Source organism: Ranitomeya variabilis, chromosome 1 (genome assembly GCF_051348905.1).
Source record: "Ranitomeya variabilis isolate aRanVar5 chromosome 1, aRanVar5.hap1, whole genome shotgun sequence".
NCBI classification, from domain to species: Eukaryota; Metazoa; Chordata; class Amphibia; order Anura; family Dendrobatidae; genus Ranitomeya; species Ranitomeya variabilis.
The window spans coordinates 886313551-886329643 of NC_135232.1; the positions used below are offsets into that span (position 1 = coordinate 886313551).

The 16093-nt window shown below is 43.1% G+C and overlaps 2 protein-coding genes across 2 annotated transcripts in view; one reads left to right on the plus strand and one right to left on the minus strand.

Annotated features, from left to right (window-relative positions):
* ARHGEF38 (Rho guanine nucleotide exchange factor 38) overlaps nucleotides 1–16093 on the plus strand; it is a 179542-nt gene that overhangs the window by 147594 nt on the left and 15855 nt on the right. Inside the window, exons 11-12 of the mRNA XM_077278239.1 lie at nucleotides 7295–7435; nucleotides 8466–8664. Of these exons, the coding sequence (XP_077134354.1) occupies nucleotides 7295–7435; nucleotides 8466–8664 (340 nt within the window). The remainder of the gene's footprint in view (nucleotides 1–7294; nucleotides 7436–8465; nucleotides 8665–16093) is intronic.
* Nucleotides 11500–15020, minus strand: LOC143795030 (uncharacterized). The gene is made up of 2 exons (XM_077280995.1): nucleotides 14286–15020; nucleotides 11500–11682 (listed from the first exon to the last, which is right to left on the minus strand). The coding sequence occupies exons 1-2, from the start codon at nucleotides 15018–15020 to the stop codon at nucleotides 11668–11670; spliced, it is 750 nt and encodes a 249-aa protein (XP_077137110.1). The 3' UTR covers nucleotides 11500–11667.

Sequence of the window (16093 nt, forward strand, 5' to 3'; positions counted from 1 at the left end):
CAAGGACAATCCTCAGACCACCTCCAGAGAGCTGCAGCATCAACTTGCTGCAGATGGTGTCACTGTGCATCGGTCAACTATACAACGCACTGTGTTTTTTTGCCGCCATGCATAACGCCTTTTTGTATGACCAAACAACTCAATCTTGGTTTCATGAGTCCACAGGACCTTCTTCCAAAAAGAAATTGGCTTCTCCAAATGTGCTTTTGCATACCTCAGCCGACTCTGTTTGTGGCGTGCTTGCAGAAACTGCTTCTTTCACATCACTCTCCCATACAGCTTCTCCTTGTGCAAAGTGCGTTGTATAGCTGACTGATGCACAGTGACACCATCTGCAGCAAGTTGATGCTGCAGCTCTCTGGAGGTGGTCTGAGGATTGTCCTTGACTGATCTCACCATTCTTCTTCTCTGCCTTTCTGATGTTTTTCTTGGCCTGACACTTCTGGTCTTAACAAGAACTGTACCTGTGTTCTTCCATTTCCTTACTATGTTCCTCACAGTGGAAATTGACAGGTTAAATCTCTGAGACAGCTTTTTGCATCCTTCCCCTGAACAACTATGTTGAATAATCTTTGTTTTTAGATCATTTGACAGTTGTTTTGAGGAGCCCATGATGCCACTCTTCAGAGGAGATTCAAACAGGAGAACAACTTGCAAGTGGCCACTTTAAGTAGCTTTTCTCATGATTGCATACACCTGGCTATGAAGTTCAAAGCTCAATGAGGTTACAAAACTAAAAAAAGTGCTTTAGTAAGTCAGTAAAAAGTAGGTAGGAGTATTTAAAACAAGAAAATGATAAGGGTGCCCATACTTATGCACCTGTCAAATTTTGTTTGAATGCAGATTGCATATTTTCTGTTAGTACAATAAACCTCATTTCAAGGCAGAAACATTACTGTGTCCAACAGTTATTAGATATATGAAACTGAAATAGCTGTTGCAAAAAAAACAATTTTTATAAAACATTAAGCTTAAGATTAATAGGGGTGCCCAAACTTTTTCATATAACTGTATCTTTTGTATTGAAGCATCTAATTGTTGTGTGTCCATGACAGTGTTTCACTGACCGCAGATGGACAGTCAGAGTATCAGAAGTGGAGTGTTGGCGCTGAAATACTTCCCTCATATCCACAACAATATTTAGAGATTGCACTTATTAGGACAGTCTAGGACCCCAAGCGGGCACTCCTATAGAAGTCGTGTCTGGCTGCAGGTGTTGACGTGTTTGTGATGTAAGAGCAATTAAAAGCATCCGGACACGAGCATAAACTTGTAAATGTAACACTTAATTACTGAAGAAAACTTTGGAACCATAATACAGTCTCATTCTGAAAGGCACATTAGATGTAATTCCCTATCACAGAGGATAGAGCAGAGCGAATTTGTGGCTTGGCAGTACCATAACACGGGCCCCCACCGGAGGTGCACAAAAGACCAGTAATGCAAGAGACCATTTGTTGAGCCCCACGTTTCCTAATTATAGAAAACCATCACTCCCTTGTGGAGGTAGCTATGTGGAGAATGATGTCCCCCTCAGTGTGAACTGGAATGATATTCTGGGTGTATCGGTGTCTCAAGTTCACACAATGCCATGAGGGTCTGCTGTATTTGACCCAGTAAGGTTAAATTGATCTCCTTGACAATAGCAGGCCTTGCTTATTAGAAAGACCAATTCACACCTTTCTGGAAGCTTCTAATACATACCTCTCATGCGTATACATTAGCAAGTCGATGGCAGTAAAATACAAACGACTTTGCACATTAGGCAATCATTAGTGTAAGCACATAACAATTAATGCATTATGCATTTTCTAACTCACAATTCCCAAAGGGAATTCTGGCACACTGTAACAAATACACTTCCTCACGACAATCATTTCACTCGGCTGCAGAATGATAGTACAGGGACAACAAATAATGAGTGTGTGTGCAAATGGCAATGTGAAGGGTGAGGGACCAGGGTCAGGGGAATCAGCTATGTATAGAGATGTTACCTGTCATTGTGATCCTTCTTCTGATGATAAGGAGCCAGCTGAAACCCCTTCCTGAAAGGACAGGAAGGATGAGTCTAAAATAAAATTCAGTGGCCAGTGTGAAAATTGCAAGATTACTAATTTTGTTGTTTAACAAAAGTTATGATATGCAAAGAAAAACATGAAACAAAAAAACCTGCTTAAACAAGCCCTTTTGAAGAAACACCAAGAAATGTGCAACATGGATTACGGTAAATGCAGTGGTCGGCCAATAAAATTTAGTTCAGCTGTATTTCCCTTAAAAACTTAAATATGTCCAGCATTGCCATCAGCTCAGAACTGGCAACAAACTGTGGGACTAAACTACGCCAATCTTCTTTTCTGAGACGTCTTGCCTGAACTGACCTTAATGGAAGAATTGCGGTCAAAAAATCATATCTTCAGCGTGGAAACAAAACCAAGAGGCTCAAATATGCACAAACATAGGAACTGAGGTTCAGAAAAAAGGCAGGCGATGCTCGGGACTGATTTGTCAAAGTTTGAAATATTTGGCTATAACAGAAGGCAGTCAGTTCACCAAAGGGCTGGAGTGCAGTAAAATAATGTGGCTACAGGTACCAGTGAAGCATGGTGGGGGCTCTGGGGCTGCATTTTAGTAAATGAAGTTGGGGATTTGGTCAGTATTAATGGTGTCCTAAACGCAGAGGAATAGAGGGAGATCCCAAACCATCATGCAATATCATCAGGGAAGCATCTGATTGGGTAGTTTTCCTGCTACAGAATACGTTCGGACGCAAACATACAGCCAATGTCAAAACAAGAAGTTCTGGAAGTGATGATATTGCCACCCGAGTAGTCCTGATCATCGAATCTGTTTGGGATTACATAAATTACATAACGAGACAGGAGAATTTGTGCAAGCCTACACCCACAGAAGATCTGTGATTAGTTCTCCAAGATGTTTGGAACAACCTCCCTGACAAGTCCCTTCAAAAAACTGCGCAGTGCACCTGGAAGAATTGATGCTGTTTTGAAGGGAAAGATTAGTCACACCAAATATTGATTTGATGTAGATTTCTCTTGTACTCCTGTCTTTAGCACTTTGATCTTTAACACTTACTGCTGCTTTAGCCCTTCATGAAGAAGTATACATCCATATATACACTAATACTGAAGCTGATCGGTCATTTTTTACACACCTGCCTAACACTTTTGCCCAGTACTGTATTTTCCAGATGAAACTCTCAGGTGCAGTCTGTATAGAACCTAAAACTGGCTATACACCTTCTATAGCTGTTGGCTGAGCTATCATGCAGCTGTCAGCTCTCTCCCTATTAGGCTACTTTCACACGAGCGTCGTGCACTGCATGTCGCTATGCGTCGTTTTGTAGAAAAAACGCATCCTACAAAAGTGCTTGCAGGATGCGTTTTTTCTCCATTGACTTGCATTAGCGACGCAGTGCGACGCATTGCCACACGTCGCAACCGCCACCAAAAAACGTTGCTTGTAACGTTTTTTGGTGCGTCGTTCCCGTCTTTTCCGACAGTGCATGCGTGGCCGGAACTCCGCCCACGCCTTCCCGCACCTCACAATGGGGCAGCGGATGCGTTGAAAAACAGCATCCGCTGCCCCCGTTGTGCGGCGCATTCACTGCTAGCGTCGGTACGTCGCAACGATGCAATTCGTCGTGCGTCGTCCGACGCTAGTGTGAAAGTAGCCTTATTCTCCAAGGAAGAGCCACTGCCAGGCTCCTTTGTCAGCAACCTATCTCCAACTGCCCAATACTTATAGTTGTACTTGTGATGCCCTCCAGTCTTAATGACGTGCCACCTGAAGTACACTGACTGGATTCATCAAGCAGCATTTGCTACTTAATGAATCAGATGTGTCTGGTACCCAGCTTGCACTGTCTTTAGAAATGTACAGTACATCAGCCGGTGTCGTAGCTTATGATAAATATGACAGGTGGGAATGACAATGCACTATTCTGCCCATGCCTTCACTCTGCGAATCCCATATTGCCACAGCTGGCCGGGAATGGTGTGGAAACAACAAAAATCACAATATTTTTATGCAACTGCTCTGCAACTTATTTCAGGGGTAAGCACCTTAATGATTCACTGCCATAGTTTCCAATGTAATCTGTAAGGGAACATTTAGGAGCTCCCATACACATCAGATGGTTGGCTGATCCTTCCAAAATCGGTGGGTTCTGCCAACTTTTATCTAATGCGTATTAAGAGTATCCTTTAAATGAAACAAGTTCCAAAAATATATTTCTACGCCATCACTATGGGGTCCCAAAATGTAATGTTAGAAAGGACTTTATACATGCCGGTATTGGTGATTCTTATACTTCTAAGCCTTGCAAGTAAATTTCCAGTGATAATAGAAAGAAAGCAATATGGAAAGCCAGCATGTGTCTTGTCTCCAGCATGTTGGCCATCTCATACACATTTCAGCATGTTCGCATCTGTTGGGTTTCAGGCTTGGATTAACTCCCTGCATCCCGGAGAACCTGGGCAGGGAATGACAATTAGCACAACAATGCCTTCTGTGGCTTTGTATTAGCAAGGGAGATAAACAATGGGATGCAAGGAGTATCAGCAGTCACATGGGTCTTAGGATACCGATAAGCCACAAAAAGAAGCAGCTTATCTGTGTTGCCTCAAGCTTATCAGCTTCCAGTTTATATCCTGCTCAATCCCCACAGAGCTGAGCTGAATTCCAAACACCTCTGTATCCACAAAGCCACAGCCAATCACCTCGCTCATATATCTTCTGTCCGCGTAGCGTGAATCCTTTTATTTTACTTGACATTTATTCATAGCAGATCATCATCCCAGAAACGAAAACCAGTTTCAGGAGACAGACTTGAAGCTGCTTGCAGAATATGCTTCTTGGGCTATATGTGTGTGCATTTAATGTGTCTGGAGCTAGAAGGCAGGCAAAATACTATACATGGCCCTGGCTAAAAGGGAGATGGTCTGAAGACAAGGCGACCAGATCACTTACCCCCTCTCGAGGTGTCACATTTAAATAAGCTGAAGGTGCTCTTCAACATGGTATTGATACAAACCAAGGTTACAAGAACCTCATCAAACAAGGTTACAAGAACATCATTTTCTACTTGATTCCCACTCTGGAGGTTCATTAATGGTAATGGTCCATAAAAATACATAAATAAGTTATTGGAAGTATGTTTTATGGTATGCCGGAACGTGAGCTGAACTGTGTGCGAACACAACCAGGTGACTGGCTCCTGTCAATAGCTAAGCCAGCCACCTTCTCAGACATGGTTAATGTAGCCACCTTCTCAGACATGGTTAATGTAGCCATCTTCTCAAACATGGTCAATGTATATACAGAGAAGGGCACTAGCTTAGCTATTAATGTATGAATAAGAGCCGGACTGCACGAATTCAGCCAGGTATATTTATCTCTGGAACTCTCCAGCAGTAAAGACTCTCATACATATTAGAATAAAGTCGTAAGAACCTTCCAAATTCCTGGAGACTGGCTAGCAGTCTACAGTGTGTCCGTAAAGTCATGGTGCACTTTTGACCAGTCACTGGAAAGCAACAAAAAACAATAGAAATGTGAAATCTGCTCCAAATAAAAGAAAAACTCTCTCAGTTTCATACCTATTCAGTGCAGTTCGATGTGGGCTCCATTTGTTGCCCTACACATATCCAAACGATAGTGAAGTTCTTGCCACACACGGGTAAGGACGTCTGGTGTAACAGAGTGAATAACATCTGTGATTCTCTGTTTTAAGTGATTAATGTCGTTGATACGTTCAGTGTACGCATGTTGCTTCACATAACCCCAAGCCGTCACAGACCGCTCCGCGAAAAAAAGGGGCCTCTCACCTTATCATGCATCAGGCCACATCACATGTTCACTTTAGAGGTGTTACGTTCGTACTCATCGTAGGTGTGAGGATGTTCAGAAGCCCATATTCAGACTTTATGGCGGTGAACATGTCCACAGATATGGAAGGTCGTCTCATTGCTAAACACAATCTTCTGCAAAAACCTTGCTTCATTGTCGATCTCATGAAGCATATCTGTAGCAAACGCGCATAGTTTGGGTCTGTCCGCCGGTTTGATAGCGCGCAACAGCCGCAATTTGAACCCCGTAAAACAGAGACGTTTCTTTAACACCTTATGAACTGTAGTCTTGCTTAGGTGTAATTGATGAGCACATGCACGCACAGATTTTTTAGGGCTCCTTAGGTAGCTATCCCGTATTGCCTCTACAGACTCATCACTGACTGATGGCCTACCAGAACTGGGTTTCTCCACCAAACTGCAGGTTTCTTTCAACTGCTTATTCCACCAAGCAATGTTATTCCTATGTGGTGGCGCTTCGTTATAAATGTGTCAATATTCATGTAGCACTTTGGTCACGGAGTCGAATTTAGTGAGCCACAGAACACATTGAACTTTCCTCTGTACTGTCCACATCTCGACAGGCATGGAAGACCACACAGCCGGCATAAGCTTGTGGTTGCATAATGTCACAGACGTGGCAGTGTATTAATCAGAGTTCAGTTTATCAGGGGTTAATCTGACTGGGGGCTCAGCAACAGCTTAAATGATTTTGTGTTGTTTGATTGGCTCTTGTTATCTCTCCTCATGAACAGGTCTGATATGATTGGGCCAGAGAAAGGGCGCCAAAATGTAAACTATAAATAGATCCTGTGACTGGTTAAAAGTGCACCATGACTTTACGGACACACTGTATATTCACTTGTCCAGTAGTAATCAATTAACAGATCCAGCAGCAGCAATCCGTTGGCAAAAAAGGTGTGGAGACACAACTTTTTAGCCCATTTTTAGATACAGTAACTCCCATCTCCCCCCACCCCGTCACATAATGTTGGGGAAGAGAAGGATCTGGCACATCGAATCTCCAACAGCTGATCCTTTTTTGTGAACTTTTGATCAGGGTCATTTGGATGTTTTGGGTTGTCATTATGATTTAAAAAGAGAAAACACAATAGTTTGACAATAAATGGTTTCACCCAACCAGTGGAGAAAAAGTTTGGTGTTATCATTCATGTTCTCTGCCAGGGTCTATAAACTTTTGAGAAAAACTGTATAAAACTTACTTGTATTTCTGATTTTATTATTAATATGTGTTTGATTTCATGGTCCTGCGAAACTGCAGAGTTTTTTTGGAAGTTATGTGGCAAAAGAAATTAGTGTAGTATTAAAATTTTTGGACTATCAGAAGCTGGAATAAAAGAATGTTGCTGTACTGCATTAGCACTGATGTATTTGCACACCCACTCATATTTTATATTTACTGACAGTTTATCATTGCCAATGTGAATGAAGGTCAGCAGCGAATCATGGATGAGCTTCAGAATCTAAACTTTATGAAGGAAAATAACAATGCCACTTTTATTGAGCGAAAGCTGAGCTTTGAGAGGAAGAAGACATTATCTCCACTGGTAAGTGATATTTGGTAATACATAGTGAAACGGCCAGCTTTAGTCCTAGTTTATATGTGTGTGTGTACTGCTTTATGAAGGGTTAAAGCAGCAGTGACACCTAGAGGTCATAAGAAAGTACTACTATTAAATTCTCTTAAAATCCTGCTCCCCATTTAGAATTCACTAAAAACATTGCATATTTCCCACGTAATTGTATTGTAATCAGTCATTTGAATAGTTGGCTGACAAATACTGTCAAAAAGCTACAGCCATTTAAAGACTGCTCTCAGACATCTTATTCCTAGCAGACAGACTGTCTCACATTACCCAAGACCTCAGCTTAAAGCTTCATAGCATTGTCACAGTTACAACAGTGCATCAAGTGTTCTGGAGGACTCAATGCAGGTATTACACGGTCACTCAATCATTTGTATGTTCACCATGTAATACCACGTTTCCCCTGTAGTGGCCACTGTGGGAGAAATTTGCAGTCATTCCTAGTTTTAGTCCACAATATCAGCGGATCGCCAGAGGTTTCAACAGCTAATGATTAGCTAAACCAGCAGCCATGATCTGATCATCAGTGGGTCCCCATTTGGAAAAGGTGGCACAACCCTTTTATAAGTTTCCACTAAAGTGACGGCCCTTTGTCCCAATTTAAGGCACTGAAAATTCAGGCGACGTTCTAGTTTACTGTACCAATATGTAGTGATCATTTTGTTGTGTAGACTGTCTCTGAAGGAGTGAAGCAAAGCAACATCTTTATGTCATATGTTATGTGGTTATGAATTAGGCCTTTGCCTATCTATTAAAGTACAAAGTAATTAGAATTATTTCAATAAAAGGAATATATTACAATTACCGTGAATTGTCAGGATACGGCAAACATGCCACACATGTGATACCTTGTCATTGTCCACTTGTCATGGAACAGTTAACCCTGCTTCAAGCTTTCAGCCAGAATAAATCACTGTATAAATTGACAATTTGCATTAGCAATTTTTGCAAACCCTTTAGTCAATAATTTCCCTGTTTGTTTTCCATTAAGCCTGAACTACCTCGACAGACCGAGAGCCACAGGTGCAAGCTCTTGTCTACCTATGGTGCGGAGAAAATTTACCAAGCAAAGCGCAAGTGCAACGCTTCCCAGGAACTTGATATAGATCTGTATGAGGGGGAGCTGGTGGCTATTGTGGAGCACAAGGACCCTTTAGGAAGTACTAGCAGGTGGTTTGTGGACACGGGAAGTAAGTAGAAGAACACTCAATCAAATATTGACTTTCTTTTGTGTGTCCTCTCTCTCCGCACAGTGGTTTCCTTCTTATTAAGCAACTAGAAAATTACTTGATTTTCATGACTTTGAAAGTTATCATCTCAGCCTCAATCAAGAGGCCTTGTTGTCCCTAACTTATAAAGTTTCCACCTCGACCATAAAATGCCTGGATGAAGTGCTGAGTATAGGACTGGTGCTGTGTTTTATACCCCCAGTGTTGCCATTAATTAGTGTTGCTTTTATTCTAAAGTTAAAATGCAGATTAAGAAAAGACGCATTTGTGTGATGAAATAAGCCCATTGCTCTGGATAAATCAATTATACCACAACAGAAATGTTCCCCAGTCAGTGGCTCAGGAACCCCCTGAATGTACACTATTATGCAAAGTTTTAGGCAAGATTGGAAAATGCTGCTAAGTTAGAATCCTTTGAAAAATAGAAGGGTTAATAGTTCATTTGTATCAATGAATGCAATACAAAGTTAAGGAACAAAAGAAATTCGAGATCAAATCACTATTTGGTGTGACCTCCACCTCCCCCCTTTTGCCTTCAAAACAGCATAAATTCTTCTAGGTACACTTGTACACAGTTTTTGAGGAAACTTGGCATGGAGGTTTTTCCAAACATCATGGAGGCTTGTGCAAATCTTTCTTTCTCTTCATGCAATCTCAGGCAGACTTGATATTCCAGGACTGTTTGCTCTTCTTTACGTTGAAGATAGTTATTAATGACATTGACTGTATGTTTGATGCTTATCCATCATGCAATACCATCAGCAAGGCATGTGATTGGCTCCACATTTATTCTGCCCCAGGACAATGACCCCAAAAAATACAGTCAAAGTTATTAACTTTTTACCATGAAGAACATGGAATCCTGGAAATGATCATATGACCATCAAAAATCCCTGATCTCAACAACTTCAAATCTGCCTGGGATTTCATGAAGAGACACAAGGATTTGTGCAAGCCTGCAAGCCTATATCCATAGAAGATCTGTGGTTAGTTCTCCAAGATGTTTGGAACAAGCTCTCTGCCAAGTTTCTTCATAAATCATATACATGTGTCCCTAAAATTGTGTTTTGAAGGCAAAGGGTGGTCACACCAAATATTGATTTTGTTTAGGTTTCTCTTTTCCATTTTGTTCACTGATTAAAATAAATCCTTAACACTTTTATTTTTTAAGTATTCTTACTTGGCATTAATTTTTCCATACTTTATAAAAAAAATTATATCTAATTAATATCTTCCAAACTGAAAGCATTATATGTAAGATGCGTCTATCATGGCAAAACGCCTCAAGTAAATGGCCAAATACAATAGTCCTAATGGACACTCCTTGAAGGTTAAATCCTACAATAAACATGGAGCAAAGGTCTACAAAATTAAGTATCTCACAAAATGTTTATTAATTGCAAAAATCAGGCTGATAAACATGACAGAAATATTAAAACAGGTCAAGTTGCGAAAACACAGATGTTTGTGGCTGTAGGTCCACAACCTGTAACAGGCTAGGGTAAACTCCAAATAGTCCCCATTATCTAGACCATCAATAAATCAGGGGGTGAATAAAGTGCCAGTGCATATACTCCATATTTATTCCCACTATAAGGATAGTCCCTAAAATCACAAAGTATATATCCACTATGATAGATCAGGCAGAATGTCCACTATGTGTAGTACATACAGATACAGATGTACAGACTATGAATGGAATGGACTATTTAAAGGTCATATTAAACATGTTTGAAGAGAATCAGCTGACCCATACTTGACCTGTGTGGACCAGCTATGCCAGCAGCCCCAATGCGCGCTTCGCGTGGGCTTCCTCAGGAGGTTGTAACTAACTGTGTGTCCAGTCTCCTATAAATATAAGGAAAAAGAAGCGTGTGCACTACTGGTAGGAAGGTGCTTAGGTAGGCTCCCACACCTTGATACAATAACGAAAAAAACCTAGCACTCAACTTGATGCTTAAAGTGAAGAATTTATTTGTAGTACCCAACAAACGTTTCGGTCCGTATATGGACCTTCATCAGTAACTACATGTGAAAACAACCAAAATAAACAAAATTACATAAACAAAGTATATACATAGCATAAGCAGAGAAAATCAATGGCATCTGTATAATAACAGGTCAAAAAGTACAGACGGAATGTATGCTGGAGAGAACCATGCAGAATAAAATGGCACATCACTGACAACATGAAAGTGATAGGGGGTGTAAGGCACGTACCGTACTATACTGAAGCTTGAAAAAAGAGACCGTAGTGTCTCAGGGCACCTATAACCGTGTCGCCTATAATTTATGAAAGGGAAAGTAAGGAACCTGCCTGCAGTGCAGTAACCAGGGAGTGTGCTGGTGTGGGCATACCTTAAAAGAGCGCTGGGCCGGTTAGGAGACTGAGGATAGAAGGGAGGAATGCGGTAAGATTACATACCAAGTGGTTATAGGGGTGAAGATGAGCCGTGCAGCAGGGTGGTTACCTGTGGAGGATATATCTTGAAGCGCCACGGACAGACGCGGAATCCACCGCTAGTCTGTTCAGGGGACATGTAAGCCGCCATTAAATGTGCCAGGGGAGGGGCCAAATCGGCCGTTTTGGCCTATGGTCAGTGAGAGTCCGCAGGGCCGGAAGTGACATCACCGGACCATAGTGATGCTGTGCTGCCGGCGTGCAACTGTATAAACAGTGTGCACATGTGAAAAAAGCCGGCGGAAGTGACGCGTCTGTGTGTCGCGGTCCTCCGGAACATAGTAGCTTACAGATTGGTTCCACCTGCTAACAAACGGCGTTAGTGAATAGTCACAGTACAGCACGAATGGGCGGTGCCTAATAAGGATCCAGTGAGTGAGGAAGGTAGCAGTGGTGAATGTGATCTTTCTGCGCCGTGTTCAGCCGTATGGATGTTAGGAAGTAGAAGACTTTATCCAGTGCGGTCCGTGACTGTGCCGGTAGATAGAGGCATAACAGTGATCTCAATACAGGCGGCTCTAATAATGAAAAAGAGAAAGTTACGTCTGGCACAAATACATATATATATATAAATCGTCATGATGAATAACCCCCTATGGCAAGGATGCATACATTGCGGGATAACAGATATAACTGGTATGAGATCATTAAAAAAGCTAGATATACATTGGATATCCACATATGGGGACCTAGATCGCTTATAATGGAACGGAGTAACTGAGCATGTCACCACAAAATTGAATGAGCCATAGGGGCTACATCAGAGGAGTCAGTATGACTGTTGTGTAAATGTACTTATCAGAGAAAAGAAATTATTATATAAAAGCAAAGACTATCTGAGTATATACTCACAGAAATGACGCCAGGTCATAGTCCCTATTGAGGCCCAATGGGTGAAGGGTCTCCAACGTGTGGATCCAGAATGCCTCCCTACGTTTTAGACGGGCCACCCTATCTCCACCCCGTCTCATGGGGGGGATGTGTTCGATTACCTGGAACCGTAACTGTGAGACATTGTGGCCTTGGGTGTTGAAGTGTGACGGAATGGGTAGAAGAAGGTGTTTACAGCGGACTGTGGACTTGTGCTTGGAAACTCGATCGCGTATTGATTGCGTGGTTTCCCCCACGTATAAGAGTCCACATGGGCATTTGATCAGATATATGACCCAAGCTGAAGCGCAGGTGAAGTAATCTGGAATGTGAAATGTTTTGCCCGAACGAGGATGGTAGAAGGAGGAGCCTTTAAGGACATTATGGCACTGTGCGCAATTGAGGCATGGGAAAGTCCCTGTACGGGGGTTTTGTAAAAACCGTTGACGTGGGGATGATTTAATAGATCCTAGGTCCGCCCTTACCAAGGAATCTTTCAGATTGGGTGGGCGCTTGAAGCACGGAAGGAATGGGTTTTGAAATTCAGGAACGTGAGGATGTGCCTTTGCCAATAAATGCCAATTTTGGCGTATGGACCTGTGTAGAATGTAAGCAAACGGATGGTATGAATGTATAAATGGGACTCGATTGGAGGCTTTATTGGATCGAGAGGGCGAAGGTGAGGCGGCTTGTCGAAGAACGGATGATGGGTAGCCACGTTGGGTGAATTTGGTGACCATCTCTTGTAGACGGAGTGGTCGTAGATCTGTGTCAGACACAATTTTAGATACCCGATGGAATTGGGACTTCGGTACCGATCTCATAGTGGCAGGGGGATGGAAGCTCGTAAAGTGTAACAGACTGTTACGGTCAGTGCTTTTTGTATAGAGGTCAGTGGAAATGGAGCCGTCTGATTGAAGGATGACCATAGTGTCCAGGAAGTTGATCCGAGTGGGATCATGTGACATGGTAAAGGAGATCCCCGGCCAGGCTGTGTTTAGCCAGTCAAAAAAGGACACGAGGGCGTCCAACGAGCCCCCCCATATGCAGAAGACGTCGTCTATGTAACGTCTCCAAAGGAGTACGTTACCACAGAAAACGGGGTGTGAGTATATCTGACTCTCCTCAAAGTCGGCCATGTAACAATTAGCATAAGGGGGCGCTACGTTGGAGCCCATCGCGGTGCCCCGGATCTGTAGGTAGAAATCATCCTGGAACATAAAATAATTGCGGGTAAGAATAATGGTCAACAGTTCAACACACAGATTAATTTGGTCAGATGGAAAGTCAGACTGAGTAAGTAGTTTGTGAACGGAATTAATCCCCTCAATGTGTGGGATGGAAGTATATAGATCTTTAACATCCATGGTAACCAGTATAGAGTGTGGAGGGATGGGTCCCACTTCCTTCAAAGTATTCAGGAAGGATCCTGTGTCCAAGATGAAGGATTTGGATCTCCGTATCAGTGGAGTTAGGATTTTTTCAAGATATACCGCCAATGGGGAGAGTATGGAGTCAGTTGAGGCTACTATCGGCCTCCCTGGTGGATTCTCCAGACTTTTGTGAATTTTAGGGATGGTGTAGAAGACTGGGATAACCGGATGTAGATTGGTGAGAAATTCACAGGTTTTTGGATCAAGAACCCCTAATTGGGTGTATCTCAGAAGAGTATCAGAAATGGTTTGCCGAGTAGCGGCCGTGGGGTCTCGTGGTAATCTAGCATAGATGGTGGAGTTGTCCAATTGACGTCTAATCTCGGAAAGGTAATCAGTCTTATTCATTATCACCAGGGCGCCCCCTTTGTCGGCCGGTTTGATAACTATGCTGGTGTCATTTTGAAGGCCTTGTAAGGCCTGTCGTTCCGTAGTGGAGAGATTGGGAGGATATGACAGTCTACCCTTTCTAATGTCCTCGCATAATGATTTGAACGAATTCTGGACAAAACCAATAAAGGTTTCCATGGCGTGAGAGCCATGAGGGGGCCTAAAATGGCTCTTGGTATGGAGACCCAAACTGCGTGAGGAAAGAATATGATCTGATGTTGCAATCTCGGATTGGGTCGGGGCTGTCTCTGAGGGGGTGGCGAAAAAGGCCTTAAGTCTAAGAGTACGATAAAACCGTTGGAGGTCCATCTCCAGATCAAAAGTGTGGCACTGATATGAAGGACAGAATGATAGTCCCTTCTGCAGTACCCTATATTCTGCCACCCCAAGTAGTCTGTCAGAAATGTTTATAACCAGCGGGTTGGTACCTGAGATCTCGTTACTCTCGCAAGGTCCGTGTCTCTTCCTGTGTCCATGGCCGCGCCTTGTGGTCTTCTTCGCGGATAGCGCTGTCGTTGGCCTAAAAAACGGGGAGGGATGGCTGTAGAAGTTCCTTGTTCTTGTTCCGAGCCCGATGTCGAGAAGTCGAGGGAAGATCGTGGAGCCTGTCGTGATGTGTTGCGTCGACCGTAGAAGTTGTCTTGCCATCTATAAACCTGTTGGCGTTCGTAGTCCTCCGTGTCCCTGTTAAATTTAATGCGTTTCCTCTCCTCTGTCTCCCGTCGGTGTTTCTCAATACTCTTGGATATCTGGTCTCGTAGAGCTGTTAGTTCCTCAGGTGGACCAGACGAGGATAGCTGTGCCTCAATGGACTTGATGGCTTCCGAACTTGTGGAGATCGCCTTCTGTAGATGCTCGATTGTCAGGGTGATAATGTCAAAAGAACATTTGTTAAGTATTTGTTCATACTTAGTACAGTAATCAGAGGAGTCCCGAAAGAGTGTGGGACGGAGTGGTACTCGTAGACCCCTAGGGATCCGTTGTGCTCGGAGATATTCGGTGAGTGTGGCACAGTGGAGTTCAATGTTTGTAAAGTGGCGAAGCTCCCGTTCTAAGTCTCTCCCCCTGATCTCCCTAGGTGGGATTTTAAGAAAATCGCTATTGAAAGTGGAACGTGCCAAAATATTCGATGTCTCTTCTGCATTATAAGAGAACGTAGTCATGACCCGTCAGTGTGCTCCACGTAAGGGAAACGATTATAAGGAAAAAGAAGCGTGTGCACTACTGGTAGGAAGGTGCTTAGGTAGGCTCCCACACCTTGATACAATAACGAAAAAAACCTAGCACTCAACTTGATGCTTAAAGTGAAGAATTTATTTGTAGTACCCAACAAACGTTTCGGTCCGTATATGGACCTTCATCAGTAACTACATGTGAAAACAACCAAAATAAACAAAATTACATAAACAAAGTATATTCATAGCATAAGCAGAGAAAATCAATGGCATCTGTATAATAACAGGTCAAAAAGTACAGACGGAATGTATGCTGGAGAGAACCATGCAGAATAAAATGGCACATCACTGACAACATGAAAGTGATAGGGGGTGTAAGGCACGTACCGTACTATACTGAAGCTTGAAAAAAGAGACCGTAGTGTCTCAGGGCACCTATAACCGTGTCGCCTATAATTTATGAAAGAGAAAGTAAGGAACGTGCCTGCAGTGCAGTAACCAGGGAGTGTGCTGGTGTGGGCATACCTTAAAAGAGCGCTGGGCCGGTTAGGAGACTGAGGATAGAAGGGAGGAATGCGGTAAGATTACATACCAAGTGGTTATAGGGGTGAAGATGAGCCGTGCAGCAGGGTGGTTACCTGTGGAGGATATATCTTGAAGCGCCACGGACAGACGCGGAATCCACCGCTAGTCTGTTCAGGGGACATGTAAGCCGCCATTAAATGTGCCAGGGGAGGGGCCAAATCGGCCGTTTTGGCCTATGGTCAGTGAGAGTCCGCAGGGCCGGAAGTGACATCACCGGACCATAGTGATGCTGTGCTGCCGGCGTGCAACTGTATAAACAGTGTGCACATGTGAAAAAAGCCGGCGGAAGTGACGCGTCTGTGTGTCGCGGTCCTCCGGAACATAGTAGCTTACAGATTGGTTCCACCTGCTAACAAACGGCGTTAGTGAATAGTCACAGTACAGCACGAATGGGCGGTGCCTAATAAGGATCCAGTGAGTGAGGAAGGTAGCAGTGGTGAATGTGATCTTTCTGCGCCGTGTTCAGCCGTATGGAT